This window comes from Juglans microcarpa x Juglans regia, chromosome 7D, assembly GCF_004785595.1.
Source record: "Juglans microcarpa x Juglans regia isolate MS1-56 chromosome 7D, Jm3101_v1.0, whole genome shotgun sequence".
Classification (NCBI taxonomy): Eukaryota; Viridiplantae; Streptophyta; class Magnoliopsida; order Fagales; family Juglandaceae; genus Juglans; species Juglans microcarpa x Juglans regia.
Genome location: NC_054606.1, coordinates 12,666,672 through 12,692,875, shown reverse-complemented (window position 1 = coordinate 12,692,875; position 26,204 = coordinate 12,666,672). Strand labels below are relative to the sequence as shown.

The 26,204-nt window shown below is 34.3% G+C and overlaps 2 protein-coding genes across 2 annotated transcripts; both read left to right on the top strand.

The window, feature by feature from the left end:
• Positions 1-5,629: 5,629 nt before the first annotated feature.
• Positions 5,630-9,678, top strand: LOC121240065 (cytokinin riboside 5'-monophosphate phosphoribohydrolase LOG1). The gene is made up of 8 exons (XM_041137518.1): positions 5,630-5,781; positions 5,834-5,948; positions 6,568-6,665; positions 6,838-6,868; positions 7,508-7,607; positions 8,618-8,688; positions 8,848-8,991; positions 9,269-9,678. Exons 2-8 carry the CDS (start codon positions 5,847-5,849, stop codon positions 9,359-9,361), a joined length of 639 nt encoding a protein of 212 aa, XP_040993452.1. The 5' UTR covers positions 5,630-5,781; positions 5,834-5,846; the 3' UTR covers positions 9,362-9,678.
• An 11,544-nt stretch (positions 9,679-21,222) lies between these two features.
• On the top strand, positions 21,223-25,801 carry LOC121238314. The gene is given in 5 exon segments (XM_041135151.1): positions 21,223-21,619; positions 21,707-22,840; positions 23,743-23,789; positions 23,792-24,412; positions 24,518-25,801. Coding segments are annotated over 4 exon segments (2,793 nt in total). The 5' UTR covers positions 21,223-21,619; positions 21,707-21,737; the 3' UTR covers positions 25,540-25,801.
• The last annotated feature ends 403 nt before the right edge of the window (positions 25,802-26,204 follow it).

The window sequence follows — 26,204 nt, the reverse complement described above, 5'->3', positions numbered from 1 at the left end:
CCGACCCCAACAATGAACGTAGAACCACTTATATCTTAGTATTTTATGTGTGATTGTCGTTATTTCCTTTTTGTTTTACTTTCACTGTTATATTTCAAATTAGCGTTTTATAATGGTTTATCACAACAAACTGGTATCAGAGCGCCGAGCTCTGTGTGAGATCTTAAGGGATGGCTATGGGAAAGTTTAAAATAGAGAAATTCGACAGTCAAAACAGTTTCCGTTTGTGGCGCATCAAGATGAAAGCTTTACTATGACAACAAGGGTTGTCAAAGGTATTGGATGAAAAGGTGACTAATGATTCTCCTGCACCGTCAAGAGAAGAAGATGAGAAAGCACATAGTGCTATATTGTTGTCACTATCAGATGGAGTTTTGAAAGAGGCTACTGATGAAGAGATCGTTGATGGTCTTTGGAAAAAACTTGAGAGCTTGTATATGTGTATATGAAGAAGTCGCTTACCAATCGTTTGTATTTGAAACAACGATTATACACTATCAAGATGAGGGAAGATATTCCTATTTCCAATCATCTAAATGAATTTAATAAAATTATTAAGGATCTGAAGAATATTGATATTAAGCTTGGTAATGAGAATCAAGCGTTACTTGTGTTGTGTTCGTTGTCAATCTCATTTGATAATTTTGTGAACTCAATGTTGTATGGTAGAAATATTATCTCCTTGGTAGATGTAAAATCTGCTTTAAATTCTAAGGGTTTGAAAACAAGATTGGGTATACAAGGTATAGAAAATTAAGCCGATAGCTTGTTTGGGAAATGTTCTTCTGGTGGTAGATATGGGGAAAGAAGTTTGGAAAAGAGTAGGGGTAATTCTAGTGGTAGTTCTAAGTTTAAAAAGAAAAATATTAAATGTCACTACTATCACATGAACAAGTGTCACGGATTGAAGAACAAGGAGGAAGGAAAAAGGTCCTCCAATGTTGTTAGGTTGTTAGCGTTGAAGAACAGTCTAACAATTCTGATATTGTCCTAACAGTCAGTGGCTCTAGTGGTCGTTTTGGTGATAAGTGAGTCATGAATTCAGCTTGTACGTTCTATATATGTTCCAGGACAGATTGGTTCACTACTTATTAATCAGTCAACGGTGATTCTGTTTTGGTTAGGAATGATATGGCTTGTGATATTATTGGGATGAGTTCAATTGAGATTAAGATATCTGATGGAACCGTTAAAACTTTGTCTAATATTCAACATATGCTGTCTTTGAAAAAAAATCTTATATCTTTGGACATTCTTGATTCTTTTGGTTATCAGTATTCAGCTACAAGTGGAGTCATTCGAATCTACAATGACTCTTTGGTGGTAATGACAAGGAAGAAGACAGATGGTCTTTATTTTCTTCAGAGCATTACAATGATTGGTTGAGCTGCATCCTCAGACGTTCCAGGTTTAAGTATTACTCGTTTTATGGAACATGTGACTGGGTCATATTAGGTGAACGAGTGTGATCATTTATAAGTAGGCAGTTTTTTGCTTTGTATGATCAGAAAACATGAAAGCTTGATTTTTTTTTTTTTTTTTTTTGGGGGCATTGTATTCTTGTAAAGCAATACAGAATCAGGTTTACTGCAGTTTATTCCTTTCTGATTTTTGGGGTACATCTTGTGTAATATGGTGCCTTATTTGTACTCATTTGTTGATGATCATTTGAGAAAAAGTTTGGTTTTATTTATTTTTAAATTCTTTGTTTAGTAATGTGGTTGATATGTTCAAACACTTGAGAAGGCTAGTGATCTACAGACAAGAAGGTAAAGCATTTTTTTTTCAAACCATACAGTTGGGTCCACTCCACAAAATTGGAGTAATTGAACGAATGAATCGGACTCTTGAGAAGAACCTGTAGTATACTTTTGGGTTTGCCAAGCTTGTCTATAGATTTGGGTGAAGCGGCCAACATAGCTTGCTATTGAGTGAACTTTTCTTCTTTCCACAACTTTGCAATTGTTGTTTCTACAGGAAATGAAATCAAGGTTATAGCAAGAAGGCGGAGTTACTGGAAGAGCTTCATAACAGAGTGCAAGTGGTACTTTAGATCATGCTATTGAAATTAAGCATGATTCTGATTTTGGCATTGGCGCAAATTGAGAGCAAGTCTACAGTTTCATCTAGTAGATAGAGGAGGTAGTTTGACCACTTTTGGGATATGCTCATGTAGACTTTGTGGTGTTCTTACTTTGGCAGAGAATATATGTTGTTAGCCTTTATGTGTATTCAAAAGTTGTTGTTCAAGTAAGTAGTCTGTATAGTGGTATGTTTGTCTTTTGTATGAAGAGGTTAAATCTCTTTATTAGGACCAAGCTTGTGATTTGGTCAAGTTTTCTATGGAGATTGAAGACTTTTGGGTGGAAATTGAGTTCTTCAATGATAGATGTTTGTTCGGGGTCTATGATTCCCTTAGAAGATTTGTTGGAAGGTGTCGGTCCTGTGGTTAATGGATTTTTGTTCAGACTTGACGGAATCTAAGCCAAGGTGGAGATTTGTTGAGTATGGCTTGATTTCCTGGTGAAATAGCGTTTTCACATGTTGTTTGCTCGAGCGGTTTCCCTTGGCACTTGAGCGAAGCTTCAAACAGTGAGTTCGCTCATTAGTTACTCAACAGTCAACTCGAGCTGAACACAACCCTTAAGTTCGCTCGACACATGCTCAACGCTTCACTCGAGCGAATGTTCAGTTTTAGAGCTTCTTGCACCGTGGACTATAAATACATGTTTTTCTCATGTATTTTTCAACTTATTAATAGCTGAACATTGTAGAGAGAGAGAGAGAGAGAATCCTTTTGTGAAGAATCCCGAGAGTTCATTAGGTGTATTGGAGTTTTAGGGTTGAGGATTTTTGTGATTGATCTCTTGTACTCCGTCTTTGTTGATAGTGAATTCATTGAGACCAACTCCGACAATAGATATAGGCTCACATTGAGTTGAACCACTTATTTCTTAGTGTACTGTGTGTGATTGTCGTTATTTTCTTTTTGTTTTGCTTCCGTTATTATACTTCAAATTAATCTTTGATAACCGGTTTATCCTTACAGTGGATTTCATCAAGCCTTTACCGAGATGATGGGATAATAAATCAATAACATCCTCATAATCCATATCCCTCAAGTTTTTGTCAAGAATGAGCTGAAGTGGAATCTTAATAAAGGTGGTCGGGGAATCTCAATCAAGTCGGTCTATCTTCTGGACCAAAAGAATCAGCTCCGACACCATGCATGGACCTTTCGAGCTTAAAGAGTGGAAGAAACTCTAGTAAGCACATATACATGAACGACTATATACAACTGATGATTTAGAAGTCAATATGGGGAGTACTACCTGTCAAAACATTCCTAGCCAAGTTCATTCACCTAACAAAAGAAGAAGATAGATAGACAATACCAACTCTATCAACCTAGGCCTTGGAACATCCGAGCATCTGTTTATGGATTGCCACTTCTATCAAATTCTTTTGAGAAATCAATCCCACTTACCCACGGATACACATCAGTTCGTTGCAAATCGTATTACAAAATGAATTGGGATCATCTTAAGCCCTATTTATTTTATTAACAAAATTTTTATGTGCAGTTATTTTTACATATTCTTTTTACACTCTACTAATATGATTGGTTGCGTTACTTTTTTTTAATATAAAATAACTGATTTGATCAATCGCATCAATGAAGTGCGTAAAAAATACGTAAAAATAATTATATGTAACATAACTCTTTTATTAATATTCGTATACACCTAGATACCATCAATATAATAAGAAAAAATAATACTAAGAATGAGTAGTTTTGGATTCAATTCCAAAGTATCAAAAAGTAAGCTAATGAAAGAAGAATAAGCATTAATGAATAGAGTAAAATCATTTCATTGGTTGGTGAGATTGAAGATAAAACTTTGTATTCGAGTTAATATCACCGACAGTAACATTTTCTCTCTAAACTACCCCTCTCTCAAAATCCTTCACCTTCCTAACCATATAAATGTGCCCATATGCGTAGGGGGAGAGCTCCTCCCTCCCTCTTGGAGCTCCCCCTTCTTCCCTCCCTTCCCCTCTCATGGCTTAGAAACCATTCACGTAGAGCTGTTTTGTGTTTTTCTCTTTCGAGATGGATTGAAAATGACCAATCTACTACCTTCTAGTCACCTACAAGTTGCGCACGGTGGCACTATTTTTCTAGGCCGCCAATCTACAAGCCACTTAGTGTGCCTCACGCACCGATCAAATTCTTCAGCCTCATATCTTCAATATCTGACCATCCACATCCATCCACAGCTAATGCATGGCCTCATACGCAGATACAGTACCGCATGCTTCTCAAGTAGTCGACCATTGGTTCTTGCCCATCTTTTATTTTTCCTAAAATTCGAAGTTGAAGTACTCTCCTATTTGTGGAAATAAGTTTAAAGCTTGAGCCATTGTCGCTCATTTACCACTGTCACCCTCATGGACCATTTCACGCCTACTTGCAGCAACAGGACCAGCCCTACAATTTTTCAACTAAGTGGCGTGAGAGATTAGTTTGTTTTCACATACGAGATGGGATGAGTTGAGGTGAAAGTTGAAAATTAAATAAAATATTTTTAGAATATTTTTTTTAATTTTTTTTTAATAAATTAAAAAAAAAATTGTAATGATTAGATGAGATTAGAAGAGTAAGAAAGTCTTTGAATGCAGCATTGCGCAATAGATCTTGGCGCTCAAACTGGATTGCCTATCCAAGCATGAAGAGTACAAATCTTCTTCAATTGCAACAAATTATTCAAAATTGGTGCAGCCGTATCTACAGCAACATCTCATTGCTACATTGGAAATCTTGGGCAGGTCTCTTCAAGGATTACCAACAAAAACTACCTTCATATTGATCAGTCTTCTCTTGGACCACGTAACAGTCTATTGGCCGAAAGAACATGAGACACGGGCTGCCTGCAAAATTAGTCCAAACGTCTCCTCCATATATTTTCTTTCTATATTTCTTTGACTACTAAGGTATGAAAATTTTGGGACGATTGTGGGGGCACCAACGCCACACCTAATCTACCTTAAATTATATATCAAAATAAAATCACTTTGCCTATAAAAAAAAAAAAATGTTCTTTAAATCATTTTCCTTTTGCTATCTGAACGTCTCTTATGTTTAATAGTTGAAAACTAATTCATTTTGTGCATAAATTGTGTTTTCTCTCACAGTTTTTTGCGTGCACTTCTTTCGACGGTAGATTTTTCCTACAAAATAAAATTTAAACTCTGTTTGAATAATGAGATAAGATGAGATGAGATGAGATGATTTTAGATAAAAAACAATATCACCAAAACAAAGTCACCCAAATAAAACTGAAAGTAAGTTAATACTTTTAATGTCAAAACTCAAGAATATTTGATTTTAATTGAATGAACTTTTCTTGTTCAAATATGTACACCTGATTGTTTTATCCAAGAAAACTATTAAAATGGTAATTCTTTTCTAAAGCAAAAAATATTAATAAAATGTATTTTCTAGCTAAAAGATTTTTGCTGGAACAAAAGGGGAAACAAAAAAAGGAAAGAAGGGAAGAAAAAAGGTGGAAAAATATTTAGATCAGTCATTCGGCCGTAAACTTATGGTGTTAACAGAGTATGGATTTGCGCGTGCTAACGTGCACCTATACTACCGTTATATATATGCACTCCCTCTCGTTCGGTCATGACGCACTCTCGAATTGTCAAACCGTGGGGGCAGTAAGAAGGCACGGGATATTTGCATAGCTCTCTCTGCGAGTGTGTGTGTGTGTGTGTGTGTGTGTGTGTGTGTGTGTGTGTGTGTGAGTGTGAGAGAGAGAGAGAGAGAGAGAGAGAGAGAGATGGAGCAATCAAAGTTCAAGAGGATTTGTGTGTTTTGTGGGAGTAGCCCAGGAAAGAAGAGCAGTTATAGGGACGCTGCTATTGAGCTCGGCAGGGAATTGGTAATGTCTCTGTCTAATGGCTCTTCTTTCTTTTTTCTTTGTTCCATTTGGGTTTCTATTTCTTTTTTATTGTCAGGTCAATTATATATCCGACTTCAGTTTTTTTCTGAGTTTCGGAACATGGGCTTCATGGATTTCTTGATTTTAACCACTATTTTCATGTTGCCCCAAGCGATTTTTCATGAAAAGTAGTCAGAATGTTAGAGCTTCCTTCTTCTTCTTCTATATGGCATAGCTTTCTTCAAAAATACTACAGGGGACGGACCGTTTTCAACTTCAATTCATGGTTTCTTGCTGTAGCCTGTTATAAGACCTCACTTTCTCTTTTGTGAGCTACATTTCATTTCAGTTCATACTCATCTTGGAATCCGCGAAGCTATATCCAAAGTATAAGTACTCTGTTGAACAACCATTGAATTTTCATCACATTTTTCTTTTTTCTTTTGTTGGAGTAATTTTGTGTACCTTAATGAGCTTCGCCATTTGTCACTCTCTGTAAATTAGCTTCTTCATAAATGGATTTTGGAGTTTTCGAACCCCCCCAAATTTCCCTTGCCATTTTACCAATTACAACGCTCTCGCTGATTATGCTGGGTTACTGTTGCCTGGTTTGTGACAGGTTTCAAGAAATATTGACCTGGTTTATGGAGGAGGGAGCGTCGGTTTGATGGGTTCGATTTCCCAAGCTGTCTACGATGGTGGTCGCCATGTCATTGGGTGAGCATCTTCATCTTCATCTTCATTTTCATCTTTCTGCGTTGAGTAAATTGCTAAATGGATTAAAAAATTGGAAGTGAAAGATAGTCATTTTTTTTGGTGGTTGTGTTATTATTATGGCCGTGGTCTTTATCTCATTCAAAACTTTATTTTGTCATGTTATTGTCTGCAGAGTTATACCCAAGACACTCATGCCTAGAGAGGTATGTTGCCTACCAATATCATGTTTTAAAACATTTTGCAGTGACCAAGAAAAAATGAAAATGACCCAACAAGCCAGAGAGAGATAGAGCATTATCTAATAATTCCTTTTGCCTCCTCTGTTAAATGTGGCTTTTTTCTTTTTCGTCTTGTGGTAGCTACATTGACATGAATTTCTACCTCACCTTTGTTATCTTAAACCTACGGATTTCCCAATTATCTCTTTTGGGATTCGTGCGGGTTCGAAGTGGGATTTTTGGTTGGTCCTCAGATTTCCTTGATTTCCCAAATCCTGATCTTAAAAGAAACTATATCTCTTCCTCAAATCCACCTGGCCATCTGAGGTCTCTACCACTATGTCCCTCTCCCTCCTCCACTTGTTGGATTCCTTAGTTCTCTGGGTCTCCGTTTTCCTCTCATTCTGGATAGACCAAAAATATCAGGTTCATGTTTATGTTTTTTCCTTCTCTTTCTTTTCTTTTCTGCACAACTCCTGATTGCTTCTTAATTTGTGCCCTACACTGATTGGAAGTCTCTCTCTCTCTCTCTCTCTCTCCAAAGTTGTCTCTTTCTGCATGTTTTATTATTATTATTATTATTTTTATTTTGGTGGATTGACTTGGGTTCTGCTGAGCCTGCAGATAACTGGAGAACCAGTGGGTGAAGTGAAGGCAGTAGCAGACATGCACCAGAGGAAGGCTGAGATGGCTAGGCATTCTGATGCCTTTATTGCCTTACCCGGTTGGTACAAATACTCTAAATACCTGCCATCATTCTTATTGAACATCCACCCCACCTCCAGCCTCCATGACGTGGTATTGTCTTGACATACCATGAAATGGGTTGGTATCCCCAAAATACCCTCTAGATTACCAAAAATCCCAGATAAGAATTAAAATGACTCACCACCAAGGCAGGGGCAGAAATGATATTAAATAATTAATCTTAATTAATTAAGATGCCATTAGCCAAACCAAAGCCAGCTTATTCCATGATATTGCTTGTTGTAACACTATTTCTTTTAGGGTACACGTCCTTTTATCTTGGGTTTACCCTATTGAGCATAAGATGCAAAGCTAGGTTTCCAATTATTACAAATATGAATTGGGGGTTTAAAAGGAATTATACTGTGCTTGAGTTCGGAGTGAGGGGTAAATAGATAAATTACAAGCCCAATATGTAGTTTTTCTTTTTCCGCAATGGAAGACTGAGGTATCGTTTAGATTCGAAGATGAGTTGAGATGGGCTATGAATAGTAATGAGATGAGTTGTGAATAGTAGTGAGATTTGTAAGTTAAAGTTGATGAATAATAATGAATAGTAGTGAGATGACTTGAGATGACTTGCGAATACAAACCGGGTCTGAATGTTAACTATCTTTTGGGCTAAGACCTAAAATCCCATTTCTGACATTGGTAAATGGGCTGAGGCCCAAACTCAGAAAAGTTGGACAAGGTTGTCCAGTTTTAGTTCAAGAATCATTTCAACGGTGGTATAAAAGAAAAGGACACAAAAACGCAAGAAAAACTGACCCGAAGAGGAGACCAAAAAAGGGAAATGTGCATGAATCCGAACATCTAAAGCATCATTATTCAATTTGTTTTGAGGCATATATATATATTTTTTAATATTACTGGCGTTTATTGTCTTGAATACTGTAATTTTATGCTGGAATTCCCTTCCCGATATTTGTGTGGTTCTAGTGATATGACAAAATCTTATTATTCTAATTCCTCTTTATGTCCATGAAGGTGGGTATGGGACTCTTGAAGAGCTTCTTGAAGTGATAACGTGGGCCCAACTTGGCATCCATGATAAGCCCGTATATTTCCATCCTTCATAAATTTTATTCTTCGCAACCAAAAATTAAAAAATTAATAATAATAAATTAATTACTTTTAGTTGAATGCTTGTTTTACTTTTAGGGGGAAAAGAGTAAAAAAATAAAACATTAAACAGAGTTCTTGGATGATTTTGGCAGGTGGGATTGTTGAATGTAGATGGATACTACAATTCCTTGTTGTCATTCATCGACAAAGCAGTGGAGGAAGGCTTCGTTAGTCCAAGTGCACGCCATATCATTGTATCCGCCCCTACTGCAAAAGAGCTAGTCAAGAAAATGGAGGTAAGACTTCTTTATATATGAGAAATGATAGTTACAGTCGTGAGTATACAAGTGTCACGCAATCATTTTGAAAAAAGTAAATAAATACAGAACCCACATAGAAAAAAATTAATTTATTAATAATGGATTTCATTCTTTTTCAAAGTGACTGCACGGTATTTGTACACTCTACGACTGTACGTAACATTACTCTTTATATATATATACATATATATCATATATATATCATATTGTTTGGATTATTGACCAAATATAGGTTTGCAATACTGTGTTGCAGGAGTATTTTCCAAGGCATGAAATAGTAGCATCAAAGCTAAGCTGGGAAATTGAACAATTAGGCTACCCTCCAAAATGTGACATCTCAAGGTGAATAGATGATGATGCATGGATGGAGACTGGAGTAGAAGGAGGAGGCTTTTTGTGATGAAAGCCACTAATTTTAGATGGCCAGAAATTTCCTCAAGTGGGGTTTTTTGTTTTTTCTTCCCTTGGTGTAAACTAGAAGAAATTGACCTCAAGTTGTGTAGCTAGACTACTACTTTCCTTCAATGGGAATTATTAGCCAGGGTATTCTGATGCTCCATTTGGTTGGCAGATGCAGAGCACAGGGAAATAGAGATGAAAATTTAGTGTTACAACAATTTGTATTGGAATGTTTGTTGTCAATTCTAAATTGTCTTTCAATTTCCTCTGGACTTTGTTTTCATGTCATCCCATTTTCCTACCAATGACATAATACATATTAGAACAATGCTTTTTGCGTTATATGTTTTATCGATATCACATATCTAGAGTGGCGAGAGATCATGAATTACAAAGGATATTTTTACCTTTTCAACTAAGAACTTGTATTTCCTTTTCGCTAAGAGGATTATGTGTTTTTTTTTTTTTTTTTTGGTTCTCTTTTTACATAGATTTTTGTTAATACTTTTAAATATTTTTAAAAAATAAAAAAAATCACAACATCATTAAAAAAAAAAAAAAAAAAAAAAACTTCCTTAATCAGGAAGTAAAAAAAAAAATATTAGTCTTCCCATTGGAGCTAATAAAAAAAATATTAATCATTAAAAAACACATTAAGAAACACTTTGTATTTTTTTTTTTTTTTTACTTCCTGATTAAAAAAATGTTTTTTAATGATGTGATTTTTTTATTTTTTAAAAATATTTAAAAGTATTAAAAAAATCTATAAAAATAAAAACATATAAAAAGCCCAGTGGGAGCCCCCCGAGGTCGCTCAAGCATTATCCTTATTAAAAAGAATGAGAGAGAGAGAGAGGGGGGTACATAAACAAAGGTGAAAAAGGGTTAAAACTACAACTGAATCAAAGGAAATGATGATGAAGGAAAATCATAGTCGTGAATTTTAGAAACAATATATGTATTTTTTACTTCTAGAAATTTTTTCTGGGCCAAATTTTTATTCAAAAGATTCTAAGTATATTTTAGGGGAGTGAATAATATAATTTTAAAGAGTAATACTAGATACACTCTTAAAATATACAAGTTTCGTACATTTCTTATGAAAAAATGAGATCTATCATTAAAAAGTTATTTTTTATATGAGTCCAAGATTTACCTAATTTAAAAAAAAAAATACACAAAACTTATATACTCTAAAATTTCAAATATCATTTATCAACTTACTCCTCTTGGGTAAGGAGGGTTTAATGAATTTTATAGAGGCATACAATATTTTGGAAGGCTCAAGTATAAAATTTTGAAATTCTATTTGTTAGGGGAGAAGAGTGGGTTTGCTGAGTTCACGGCCCCTTAAGCCCCTCCACCACATTGGGCTTCTATAAATGATAAAAAGTAAGAAACCAAATCGAAATAAATATAGGGAAAAAATAGAATCTAAACAAATAAATAAAGACATAAAATCCCAAAATTATAAATAGTCTTCCCCTCACCCTTTCCTATGTGTTTATGTTTGATAATTCTATTCCACTTTAGTGTCATTGGTTTTGATAATTTTTAAACTATTCCCAAACTAATAAAAATAATTTATACAAGTCTTAAATAGACAAGTCATATACAAGTCCACGAGGGCTCTTTAAAAAAAAAAAATTCAAATATTTTTTTTATTTCTTAAAATTTTTCTAATATTAATTTTTTTCTATTTTTAGCATATACTTTTAATTAATTTAACTTTTAAAAGATTTTGGTTATTAAATTTGTGTTCTCTTTTTAATTCTTGAGTTATACTTTCTTATTTTTTTTTTAATTTTAGTTGGTTTAATAAAAATCTTGATCATTTTTTGAAACTTTATACTTTATATTTTTAATTTTTGGAAAACTAACAAAAAAACACTAGGGACACTAAAAAATTCCACAAACTGACATGGTACAATGCCAACGTGCCACATCAGCTAAGTTTATTTTTTTCTCTTCACTTCCCCTCACCCCTCCCAAACCTGTTCTTTTCCTTTTTTCAAGGCCTAGAGAGAGAGAGAGACAGAGACAGAGTGAGAGAGAGAGAGTACCTGTAGTTGAGGGGCAACGACGTCGTTGAGGGGCGATGAAGATGACGTCCCTGTCTTGTCGATGATGGGCAACGCCACGGTGTGAGGGGCGAGGAAGATGGCTAGGTTGTTGCGGCACTAGCATGGAGATATGGGGGTTTCGAGGGTTTGGAAAAAGGAGGGGGAGAGGGGGGAGGAGAGGGGAGAAATGAAAAAAAAAAAAAAAAGTAAAAAATAGATTGGTATGGCACACTGATATCGTGCTACATCAGTTTGTGAAATCTATTTATATATTTAGCAGCTCTCAAACTAATATACATAAATAAGTAACACACGTCTATTTCTATTTGGTCGTGAGGTGTTAAATGAATGTAATATCAATAATTTTTGTTAATGAATTAATAGAATTTGGAACGAGAGACCATTTTGATATATGGGTATAGTATTAGGGTAATGCTAGGGTGCCACCCAGGCCATTGGGCGTGCCCTTAGGCTAAATCCACTTTTTTTTTTCTTTTGTTTTTTTCTTTTTTCACATTTTTTAAGCATTTTTAAAAAACAAAAAATATCAATACCTTAATAGTCACTTTCTTAATCATTAAATAAATAAATAAATACATGAATGATCAAAATGGGAGGGCATACTATCATTATTCATAGTTTTAAGGATTGTTGTGAAACTTTTTTTTTTTTTTTTTTAACTAAGGGACCAATTTGAAAAGTAAAACCTTTTTTTTTATTGGTACTAGGTGTCCAGGAACAGCGTCCTGACTAATTTTGGGGGTGCACAAGCCGAATAATTCAAAGAAAAAATCCACCAGTCTAATGGTCTCTAGAGATTGTTTGCATCCAAGAGATTTGAACCTTAGACATGGGAGGAGCATACCCCAAGCCCAAAGCCTTTACCACTTGAAGGTTGAAAAGTAAAATCTTTGAGATCACAATATTAATTTACCCTAAAATTCTTGCTTTGTATATTTTGTACAGTACTTTCTAAAAACATTATTTTTTTAACATTTTTCAGATTTTATGAGTTTTTTTTTTTTAACAATTTCTGGTCTTTTGTTTTTAATGTTTTGGTTTTTTTTTTTAATATTTTTTTTTTAATTTTGTTAATTTTTATTTTGGATTATATTTTATGTTTTAGGTCTTGTTTGGTTACATAAATCATCTCGTCTCATTTAATCATTACAACTTTTTCAAACTCCAATATAAAATAAATAAATAATTTAATTCTTTCAAATCTCAAAATAAAAAAAATATTATAATAATATTTTATTCAATTTTCATCTCATCTTATCTTATAACTAAACAAGACAGGTTTAAGTGCTATTATTTTCTGGAATAGTTTTGTGCTATATTATATTTTTGCTATAGATATGGCAAGCCAAGCGTGAGGTTCAGTCAACAATATACTGCCTTACCAGTTTTTTCTGTTAAGAGTTTTGGGACCATTATTTGACCAAGGAATAATCTTTTAAAAAAATACAAAGAAAATGGTCAACAGGTTTTTTAAAAACCAATGAATCATGTTTTGCAATCTCCAGTCGCTGCCTTCCTTGCCACTAGCCAGTGACCACCACGCGTCGGCTGTATCCTTTTTCTTTCCATCCGCGTTCTAGCAACACCAAGCACGTCACCAAAATATTTGTGTGACCCACGCACATGGCCGGCTCAATGCCAAGGCAAATTAGGCAATTGTCTAGGTCTGATTTGGATAACAGACTCTTCTCTCATTTCATTTTGGGCGGCTCTACAGAGCTACAGTTTTTTTTTTTTTTTTTTACATATATTTTTTAACACTTCTAAATATTTAAAAAAAAAATAAAAAATTACAGCAATAACTCCTAAGGGTAAGAATAAGTAGTAAGAGTAGCATTTTTCTTTCATCTCATATCTATATCCAAATACTATAAATACAAAAAAAAAAAAAATTCAATTTTAATTTTTTTAACTTTTTCATCTAATCATTACCTATAATTACAACTTTTTCAAATTTTCAAATAAAACATAAAAAATAATTCAACTTTTTTAAATCTCAAAACAAAAATTATATTAAAAAAGTATATTATAATTATATTTTAACTTTATAATATTTTTGGTCAACTTTTTTTCTTTTTTTCTTTACAAAATTTCATAAAACATCTCAACCCAAATAATTTTACTACTATTCACAAACCATTTCAATATTATTCATAGATAATCTCATCTCACTATCCAAACAAGACTAAAGCCCCTCACTACTTTTAAGGTCTCTTGAGAAAAAAAAAACATTAATGGGCTTTATTAAAATTAGAGGATGCTTGGAGAATGAGATAAGATAAGAATTTTGTGAATAAAACAATAAGATAGTTTGTCAATAGTAATGAAATAGTTTGAGGCCTCGTTTGGTCACACATATGAGATGAGAAAAAAATTGAAAATTGAATAAAATATTATTAGCATATAATTTTTGTAATATTATTTTTATTTTGGGATTTGAAAATGATGAATTGTTTATTATAGTTTGTGTGAAATTTTGAAAAAATTGTAATAATTATATAAGATGAGATGAGATGGTTTGGTTTTGTATAGTTAATGTTTTATGGGTTTGGAAAAAATAGAGAGAAAAAGTTGAATAAAAAATATTATACAGTTAAAATATTGTTAGAATATAATTTTTAATATAATTTTTATTTTAGAATTTGAAAAAGTTTAATTATTTTTTATTTGAAAATTTGGAAAAGTTGTAATAATTAGTTTGAAAAAGTTGTAAGGATTAGTTTGAGAGTATTTGTTTCTTAGTGATGTTTGGGAAAGAAATAAGATATGATGACGTAAGTAAGATGAGATAGGATGAGATGAAAACTATTTCCAAACATCCCTTTAAAAGTCCTTAAATTCTCTAAGAAATTATATTTTGGCTCCATTTGGATTCAGAGTTGATCTCAACTCATCTTATCTAATCATTACAACTTTTTCAAATTCTTACACAAAATATAATAAATAATTTATTTTTTTCAAATTCAAAAATAATAACAATAATAAATAATATTTTAACAATATTTTATTCAACTTTTAACTTTCATTTTAACTCATCTCATCTCAATTTACTATTCAAACAACACCTAAAATTATTTAGGAAAAAAAATTAAAAGGCCCTGAGAAAGAAATCATCTGAAGAAAACAAAAGATAAAGACTATTAAGAAATAAAAATTTCTCCGAAAACTATTTTTGATAAATGATTATAAATAATTATTAAACTTATTAGTTTATGTGAGAAAAGAAAGTTGGTAGTGTAATTGTAACGCCACCAGCCCACGCTTGGGATTGGACGGTGACTGAAGCATCAAGATATGTAACTCAAGATTACATACTCTCATATATGACAGTTAAGATGCAATGTACTTAGTGTATTACTCACCTAGTGTATTTCTAACAGTATACAATAAATCGTAGTGAAAATTCATATAAATCTAAGTAAGATTAAGAGTAATTTTTCCAAATTTATAGTACCATAAAACTAAAGATCCCAAAACAGTATCATTGCTCAAATTTTTAAAATACCAAAAGATATAAAATCAAAACAACCATTTCCCTCTTTTCATACTTTTTTTTTTCACTCTTTTTTTTTTCAAGACCCTACAACCCCATTGTTATTTTGCCTTGTCCTTGTTGATAATTTTCTGCTGGTTTTCGAACAACTTAAACCCTTCAAAGATGAACTAGTCAACTGCCTCTAGCCTATCCTCCAAAGTTGGCTCTACCAAGCACTCAGGGCTCTGCGGAGCCTCTTTGACCACCGGGGAAACCAGCCTCTTGCATTTCCCCATAATTGGTCTATTGCCCTGTCACAACTTCTACCAGTTTGGATGGGGGATGGTAGTAAAAATTACTACAATAAGATTTTGAAAAATCTCAGTAAGTTAACACGTAACATATAAATAATAAAATAAGCATATAAAGTCAAACTATGAAAATGTATGCATAGACATGTACTTAACCTGAGATTTTGACCTATGCATATATGTTACGTAAATTTGGTGACAAAAAATCATGTTTGATCTTTCTTTTTCAAAAACACTTATCATCTTTTCTTAACACATATTACTCATAACATATAATACTTGTAACATATAGGCGGACACCTCATGACTCCCCTACGCACCGTGGGCTCACTATTAGTTACCACCTCACTTCTCGGACCACTTGATCGGTGGTGACTATGTTAAAGTTCTTATCATTATGCGGCAAATCGCATTTCATCTTCACTGCAACCATCTTAAGGCATCCATTAGCATTAAGTGATACCTCGCTCCGGAGTTCTTTAAAAATAATCCATTCGAGGTCCGCCGACTGTGCTTCGTCAATTCTGGGGTTACCACTTCCAATTTTATGCACTCTAGAGTTGACAAAGGAGTTACACTATCCTAGCATTTGGAGTCATAACAAAATATGTAATGAACTTTTCTTTTGAAAACTATGCACAACCTGAAATGCATGAGACATGTACTTGGGACTCTTTTTCTTTCATATGCAACTTGAACATGTAGATGTCGTATACCATGTAATCATGTCATGTTATCAAACAACAAATCAAAACATTTTTTGTTATGGATTGAAAATATTAGAACATGCGATTTACTTATCACAAAATATGGGCAACGACAATCCGTGCTTAATCATGGCAAAAGACAATTTCCTCATCATGACAACTATGCATGACCGAAACATTTCAAGCAAGTAGGCATGACGAATATCACATAAAACCAAATACAAAGCATACCATACTATAGATCTCTTTATTCAAGTGACATAAAAACATTGCAAAGATCACATAATACCAATACACAATATACAAGCATTATCTGAAAGTAGGTTAAGAGTCAACTTACAAATATTCGTAACAAAAATATAAGTATCGCGATCAAGCAAGCATTGTATACTGTTAGTAGCTTGGTAGTGTACTTATTGAAATTTGTAAACAAATCTCACTTGGTCCCGACTAACATTCCCCCGAAATGGTAGATATTGTGTCAGGATATTGAAAACCCATGCCTAGAGGACTAGGCGAGGCTGACTAGTCCACATAGAAACAACGAAAAATTGATAACTAGGGTTATCCACTTTCTAGACGCAATTTTAGGGGATCATGGCCACAACAATTTAGTAGAACATATTTTATTTTTAAACTGTATTTATGGAGCGTTGTCTCTAGTACTTATGTTGTTAGAGACCTTTTGGTCAAGTGTTGTAACCTTTGGATATCTATTATCATGCAAAGTTATTAGAGGTATAACCAGTCTGGTTCGATCTGGTTGTGGACATTTTTTATAATCGAACCAGTATATACCTATTTTGAAAATATAAGAACCGATACTAGACCGATTAATCACTAAAACTGGAACTTCCGACTTCGGCCCATTTTTTTCCATTTTAGGGATAAAAAAAATTATACTCCAACAAGATTTTAGCAAGTGATTAACCCAAAGTAAGTTCATAATAATAACTTAACATTAATGTTCATATTTAAGATTAAAATTTTAGATTATTTGTTATATCATAATCAAATGTTATATTAGTTTTATTTTATAAGATTAATAGACATGATAATAAGATTTTAAAATTTCATGTTATATTAATAAGTAATTTAGCATATAATATATATATAATATAAAAAAATTAAAAAATAATATATATATAAGTACTGGTCCAATTCAATTCAAACATGTGTTCTAAAATTTTAAAACTGAAACCGGACCGATTTTTAACCGGTTTTGCTTAATAGAAACTAATATTGGACCGAACCGGTTTGGAACCAAATCGAACACACTGGTTCAGTCCAGTTTAACAGTTTCCCCATTTTTTTTACAGCCTTAGAAGTTATAAAGTATGTTCATGTTTTTGGGATCTATTACTTATAGTACATAGTATTGTGCAAAAAAATATATATCCCTTGCGAATATTACATATTGTTAAATGCATGTTAGATGCATTGTATCTTTAACTATCATGAATGGGGTATATAATATTTATTGTATGTCTCAACGCTTCAAATTCTGTCAAATCTCAAGCAAGATTTGAGTGAGTCACACTATCTTTTTTCTACCTATCTTATCCAAGAATATGCAAAGATGTGGGATTGGAGGTTCTCAACTATATCCTCGACAAAATCAGACTCAGTATTGCGGGAACTTATTGCAATAGATGATTCAAAGTAACCTGTTGGTTGGATTGTTCCAATAATTACATTAGCGTGACAACCTATGGGACCAGATTAATCACTTGATACCATTCGTCGATTTGTTTTTTATTTGCTACACTGTATCCATTGTTTTGGGATGATTGTCAACGGTGACGAAACCATAACTTGGGTTGTTTTGATTGAGAGAATCTTTTAATTTATTTCATTTCATTATTATAATTTTATCAAATTTTTATATAAAATATAATAAATAATTTAATTTTTTCAAATCTCAAAATAAAAATAATATTTTAATAATATTTTATTTAATTTTTATATTATCTTAACCTATTATTCAAACATTCCCGTCTTGGAAAGTCCTTGCCCAGGAGACCTAAGAACAGCAACCTGGGTCACCTAACCCAAGGCTTGGCAGATTGGGTCGCCTGACCCAAGCAGAGTTGCCTGGATGTGACCCAAGCCACGCCAGACCCAGACACTATTCACGTTATAGACATTCATTGGTGATGACGTGGCATTTTCACAGCTTCGTAATGGTTTCGTAATCTGAGGGATTGATTTGGTCAAAGTTAAAGTTTAGTGACTAATCAGCCTAAAGAGTAAAAACACACGGACTAAAATAGTATTGAACGCTCGATGATATACCAAAAGAGCGACAAAATTACCCATTAATCCATTCTATTTTCTAGATCTTTGTAGGAGCGTGAGATGTTCTCTCACAATTAATGAGTTCAATTACCGGGATAGAAATGGCATTTTCGAAGTCTCAAGGGCAAACCCTGTTTTTTTTTTTCCCTCTTTTTTCTTTTTGTCTTACCCCTTGAGTTTGAAGCAGCACTAGTGACTAGTTACATGCCATGAAAGCAATGCTCGTGAGACCCACACACGTACACATGCATGGAATCTCTTCAAGCAGAATCACGAGACCTCCAAAAATACTGACCAAATTAGATCATCATCATCTCAGATCTGGTAATTCCCCAATAAAAACTACATATAATTGGGATAGAGAATTGAATCGAATTGAACTGAATTGCGGCTTCGTACGCACGTATCTTTATTTGGTATTTCAGATGATCATCACCTCTGAACTAAAAGAGGAAAGCAAAACCAGCTTTGGGGGTCAAAATGTGCCAAGTCCAGAGAAAAAGTCAAATCTAATTAGATCTGATTTTGTAAATATATATAATATGATGAAACGCACTTAGACATGAGTTTAATTTGACTCTGCATGTACATATAGATCATATATATGTGAGAAATTCTATTTGTAATCTCTACTTGAAGATTGTATGTACAGGTCTTTTATTAAATGAGAAAAAGTATCATTTTAGGAGGGATAGTTTTGTAATTTTAAAAAATTTAAAGATAAAATTGTCTAGACTTATATTGCAGTTTTCAAATGAAGACTGTACTTAACATTGCTCTATCTATATAGTGTATACGGGGGATCTAATGAGAGACACGTACTCTGTCTGGATGGACTTGACCAAAACGCGGATACACGAGAAGGAGGCAGGCCATCTAGTTATAATTAGCTAGTGGAAACCACACAACCAATAATATTAATTAATTTATTAATTATCCGCTACCTAACCAAAAAAAAGGGAAATTCTCTTTTTCTTGCTTTGAAAGTCAGAAGAAGGGTCTCTCCCATGTGCATCATATCATCACTTGGATCTTTCATTATTAGTCATGCTGATACTATATGGTATTTGTCTTGTACGACATTCAATTCCTCTTCAACTTGAAGACTAATTTGGAGGCCATTGGGAAAAGGGTGCATATCTATTAATCAACCAATTAATTTTGTGTACATATTTGAGTGAGTGGAGTGACACCTAATTAGTTATTATCATTTTCGAGGCAATTTCTCGTGGCTTAGACCTTCCTTGCAAGCTCATGGAGCCCCGATTGATCAATGGATATATGGAGTTGTATATTTTGGACTTTTTCAGTTTTATAATATTATTGTTTTTACCCTTCTATCCTATTACGTACATACATGTTAGGTAAAAAAATAAAAATGTGACAGTACTCAGTAAAATTCAAAATTTGTATAGAAGAATTTGTATAATCTAATACATGCATGCTATTTTTTATGATATTTTTGAGTTTTGGCCAAGTTCAGTTAATATGCATGAGTTTTGGTTTCAACTATATATATATACGGCAATCTCATATCGATTTCTTAAACAAGCAGTCAAAGAATTTTTTTAGAATATATATATATATATTTATGTATACGGCAATCTCGTTTATTTTTACAGATGATATGAGATAGGTTAAAATTAAAATTAAAAGTTGAATAAAGTATTGTTAGAATATATTTTTTTAATATTATTTTTGTTTTGAGATTTGAAAAAGTTGAATTATTTATTTTATTTTGTATGAAAATTTAAGAAAGTTGTAATGATTAAATGAGATGAGATGAGTTGAAATGAGTTATAAAAACAGACGAGACTATATCATTTATCTCTAGATTAATGTATCCTAGTTGAGATGTGAATTGAGAATGGTATCCTAGTTTTGTCAACCAATTAATTATCTCTAGATGAGTAATGTCACTCTTTATCGTAAATTATGTCAATCTAAGTCATACATGCATATTGATCGATTAAATAATTTTATGTCTATCATTTAAATAAATAATCATATAAATTAAATTTAAAATTTAAAATATTTACGAGTCATGAGACACAATTTCTGATCAATATTCTTAATTTCTTTCCCAGCTTTGGCCAACTCTTATGGCAACTCACCTGTAAAATGAGGACTTGAGCTGCCGATTGATAAATGATAAAGGAAAGTGTTTTCATTTCCCCATTCCTTTTTCCTTTTTCCTGAATAAGCTACCAAACTTATTTGAATTCCCCCTTGTACAGGCAAATTCCGCCTGCGTGTTTCTTGCTTTCAACTTGTACCAGTTTGGCGTAAAGCCATTACAGCGTATGTGCCACAATATTGTTCATCTACGAATCTTCATGCAAAAAAAAGTCAAACTTTACCGATAAATATATAAATATATGAGTATTTAGACACATTTAGCAAAAATATCTATTTAAAAATTTCTTATACTCACTCGGATCTCTTATGCCTAATGCATGCAATTCTCTTCTTTGCAACTCGACGTGGCCCTCTTGTACCATTCGATTTCGTTTATACTAATGGTGGTGGTGTGAGTTTGAGGTTTGGCTTTAGCTTGATTTGCTGAAGAAGAAAAGGCTTTCCACCTGTTTAGTTGATCTTTTTCGTTATAAGCACGATTGTGAGTATGGCTGCATGCTGCTCTCTAATTTATTATTATTATTATTATTATTGTTAATTGCTTCTTCATGTGTTATGCTTTCCTGGGTAGACACTCTTGTTCTTGGGAACTGGATTTGAGAAATAACGTACTCACTCTTCGATTACTTAATTTTTGGGGATTTGACGTTTTGCAACATAAGATTATGGAACTTATATATATATATATATAAGTTTCAGAGTTTTAAGGCTCTGTTGTTTTCTGGGCACGTACATAGTGCCCGAAACGCAGGGTGAGCCCTTTTCTCCGGCACCAAAGCTGGCTTTTTGTGGTGTCGTAAGGTTGGAAATGTATGATCATGAAGTGAAGATAACGCGTTCATTGACATTTCTCAATTCCCACCCCATGTGACCATTGATGCATTTTCTCATGGGGGTATCCCCTAGACTTTTGCTACCTTTTTCAACTATATTAATACCAGAGGCACAACATCCGTTGCACCTCAAAACTTCAGCAATACATCTATCAACTTCTTCAGAAACCTTTCTCGGTCTCTTCCTTTTCACTCATTCTCGAACTTTTCAGAGCTTTTCATTGAGGTAGAATCTGCTTGCAGCAGCTGCTGCAGCAGGTGTCCAGTGCTTGAAGATATCAATCATAAGTTGATTGATGTTGTTGTCTGCACAACCATATATATAGCTTTATTTCCTGATTTGGGTTTGCAGGTTTTGGTCAGTGGTCCAGCTTAAATGTCATGCAGATTTCATGTTTCAGTACCTAAGGTTTATTTTTTCCTGAAATATCTTTGCTCTTTGCAGGATTGGCACTCTGTATAATTGAACTCGTGAAATGGGTTTGTTTCGGAATCAGGCAATGAGAAGTGGGGATTACTTGGAAGGGATGATTAATGATTATGTCGGAGGAAAGAACAAGATGAAAGCTCAAAAGAGTGTCTCATCTCGGCTTGTTACAGCACTTACTTGTCTGCAATTTGCCTTTGCAGTTTATGCAACATTCCTTCTGTACTACATGAGTCCTGCAATAGATTTGCGAACCAAACCAGAGTTCACATGGGCAACAAAAATCGCACAACAATGGAAGCAATTCATTGTCACGCCACATGTTCTTGGTCGGTACCAGGAAGCCTCCTCTCTCATTGGAGCTGAAATCATGCCAATAACACCATCCCAAGTATGCGAGCATGAGAAAATAGACTTCATGCAGAAGAAGTCCAACGATGTCCACATGATCAAGTTGAAGACAGACCTTTACAAGGAAGTTTTGGACTTCCAGAGCAAGAACATTGGAACAGAAACTCTTGATCAGCTCATGTCACTCAAGTCTAAGTGGGATTTGAAAGGTCCAAACAAGCCAAAAGTAACAGTCATCTTGAACCATTTCAAAAGAAAAACTCTTTGCTCCCAGTTGGATTCATTGCTTGAACAGACACTTCCTTTCCACCATGTTTGGGTACTTTCATTTGGCAGCCCAAATGAACTCTCCTTGAAAAGAATCGTAGAAAGCTACAATGATTCAAGAATCAGCTTCATAAGTTCAAGCTATGATTTCAAGTACTATGGAAGGTTCCAAATGGCCTTACAGACAGAAGCAGATCTTGTATACATCCTTGACGATGACATGATTCCTGGAAGGAAAATGCTACAGATTTTGTCACATGTAGCTGGCACAGAGAAGTATCAGAACTCGGTGTTGGGAAGTATAGGAAGGATTTTGCCATTCAGACAGAAGGATTTCACGTTTCCAAGCTACAGAAAGTTTCGGTCGAAGGAAGCAGGGCTTTATTTGCCTGACCCTGCTTATGACATCACAGTTGATAAAATTGTGCAGGTCGATTTTCTTTCCAGCTCTTGGTTCTTGTCTGCAGAGCTTGTCAAGACGCTTTTCACTGAGACTCCCTTCACCTTTGCAACTGGCGAAGATCTGCATCTTAGGTATGTCAATTGCACCTCAAATCATCCTTCAACTCATTCATTTATCCAAAATGAAATTAATAAAAAAAAAAAGTGAAAAACATGAGATAATTTATAGTACTTTAGAGTTAGATTTTCAAATATTTTAAGTTTACATTTTCCAATCCTGTTCCCCAAATTAAAGTAGTAGTAAATTAATGCTACCATAACCAAAATAACATATATTGGGTTGGTCACCTGTGCAATAATATATATCCAACTAAGTTACAAATTCAAATTATTATTTGTTATATCTTAATTGTTTGTTAATCAATAATGCCGGCCCAAGTTCACGGTATCTATCAAGTTTGATGGATCCTACTCATCTTTCATATATTATACATCCACCTGTGTAGTTGAAAATCGACGTGGAAAGTGTTTGAAGGCGTAGGATTGTTGGGCGTCGTCAACTTCTTTATTCAACATTCTCTATTTTTTCCTAATTATTAGGTATTCGAAGTTTCGACACTTCTTCATGAAAACTTTGATTCAGAAGTGGGTGTCTTTGTGCCAAAGGTCTATGGTCTGATTGATATATATATATATATATATATATATATATATATATAAAGAAGAAGCGGGTGTCTTTAATTTGTTAGAAAAACTTAAATAGAAGAACTCCTTGATCATATCATGTGATATTATATCATTAAAAATAAAAATAAAAAAATTAAAACCTACGAATAATATAAATAATATGACAATGTTTTGAGCCTTACAAACCTACGAAGATATCAATCACAGCACCATAACTTTTTTATGAGAATTTGAAGCGGATTGAAAAAAATGCAGTTTTCAGATACAGTATCCAATTTACTTATCTTGAAGTGTTCATTAAATGGATCAGCTTCTGATGTTTCATGATGTCTCACAAAAACATGCAGCTATCAGCTTCAAAAGTACAGAAATGCTGGCTCCTTTGTTCTTCCGGTTGACCCAATGACAAGGAAACTTGGGGTGATAGTGAACACCGGCTTGCTTATGTCTCTGAAACTACTGTAATCTTCAAAGACATTGTTCAAGTTCGAGATGATCAATGGTGGAAAGCACTTTCTACTGGTTATATCACTCAGTGGGCAGCAATGAATCCTCAGAAAATTGATGCACTCTTCTATGCCCACTCTGTTTCTGAGATCAAAGCGCTTGCACCCCTTCTTGAAAAGTTCAGGTCTACTGTAGGCAAAAAGGCTTACATTGCCGTCTCTGGAGGCAACTTCTGCCCTTGTGAAGCTGCTGCAACTGCTCTGAACTGGCCAAAGTTGGTATGCAAGGAGCGAAGGTTTAAGATATTTGATCTGTCTGTGGGATCACTCTCGGGAGTATCAAAATCTGAGGTGCCTGTGCTGCAAGCTGTGTACTCCAGCATGAAAGGTTTGATCAAAATGCACAATCCCAGTGTCGTGATTACAGTGGCTGACATTGATCCTAATGTGAAGAAAGCTTTGAAGATGGCAACAGAAACTAACTCCAATGCCACAACTTTGGTTCTTTTGCAAAGATCTTCTGTGTCAAAAGTTCTTTGGATGGCTGATCTACGATCAACAGCATTGCCATGTAAGAATGCCGGCTTTTTTTTTTTTTTCCTGTTTTTGAATTGTTGTAACTGAATTCTAGAATCAACATAAACAGTCATCTAACCAACAAGCTTTTCACATGCAGATTGGAACCGGATGAGGGTGTCGATCAACATTATCACCCAAAACCGAGCTCATTCATTAACAAGGCTTCTCAAATCTCTGAGCAATGCCTTCTATGTTGGGGATGAGATTCCTATCAGCTTCAACATGGACAGTAAAGTGGACGAGGAAACAATCAAACTTGTAAACTCATTCGATTGGCCTCACGGCCCCAAGACCCTCAGAAGGAGGATCATTCAAGGAGGGCTGATTCGAGCTGTTAGTGAGAGTTGGTACCCATCATCAGATGACGATTATGGCCTCCTGCTTGAAGATGATATCGAAGTATCTCCTTACTATTTTCTATGGATCAAATACGCCCTCTTAGCCTACCACTATGACCCACAAGTGTCTTTTCCAGAGCTTTCCTCCATCTCCCTATACACACCTAAGCTTGTTGAGGTGGTTAAAGAAAGACCTAAATGGAATCCAACTGAATTCTTCAAGCACATCCATCCAAACACACCTTATCTCCACCAGTTACCCTGCAGCTGGGGTGCTGTTTTCTTCCCCAAGCAATGGAGAGAGTTCTATGTCTACATGAACATGAGGTTCACTGAAAATGCCAAGGAAAACCCAGTTCAAATTCCAAAGTCTAGAACAAATGGGTGGCAAGCTTCGTGGAAAAAGTTTCTGATAGACATGATGTACCTCCGAGGCTATGTGAGTCTCTATCCCAACTTTCCAAACCAGGCAAGCTTTTCGACCAACCATATGGAACCAGGGGCTCATATTAGTGCAAAGGATAACGTTGTTAAGCACGACAAGACAGACTTTGAGGTGCCATTGTTGAAGGTAGACTTCAGGACACTATTGCCGGGTGGGAAGTTGCCTGCAGCCTCAAGATTGCCATCGTTGAACCTGTTTAACCAGCCAGTTTCTCTCAAGGGCCTCAAGGCGGCTGGGGCCAAGTTGGGTCAGGATGTGCTTGCATGTAACAATGCCACGGAGATTGTAGCTGTCGATCATGGAACAGGTCTGCCAATGCACTGTGCAAAGTTCTGAAATTTTTAATTGTTTGCATCAATTTATTATTTTTTTTCAATAACCGTTTGTGGGAATTTTTTTTGTGAACTTCATTGGGGGGAAATTGGACTTGAATTATGTTTATATGTAAGTGGTCAAGCAATTAGAGTTGAGGAAACAGTACTAGGAGTTATGAGTGGGGTATTGCCTCTTCCTCATACATGGATAAAATTTACGTTTACTGGCAGCCAAAAGTGGTTTGCTCAATCTTCTTTAAGTAAAAAGCTGGATCCTTAACTCTATCTCTTCTCTCTCTCTCTCGTTTGATATTTTTTTTTTTCACAGAAGTACTAAATGTAAATTTATTTACAAACTTGCGTGACTTAATATACTACGCTAGATATAATACATTACATTAAAATGTAATTTAAAAACCAACGTATCATATTAAAACATATTAGTTTATAAATTTTTTTTATAAGATTTTTTTTATAAATGCAACATTTAAGAAGTTGTATTTCTTGGCATGTCCCTCTATTCTCTCCATCTCTCCTTCTTCCTTTGTCCCTTTCTTCCCTCCTGTTTTTATTATTTTTCCTTTAGTTTTTTCTCACTCCCTTATCATCAAATCCATCATTCTGCAGCTGTAATCATCCTGCTTTGGCCATTTTTCCTTTTAATATCCTTTTTGTGGGAGGAGCATG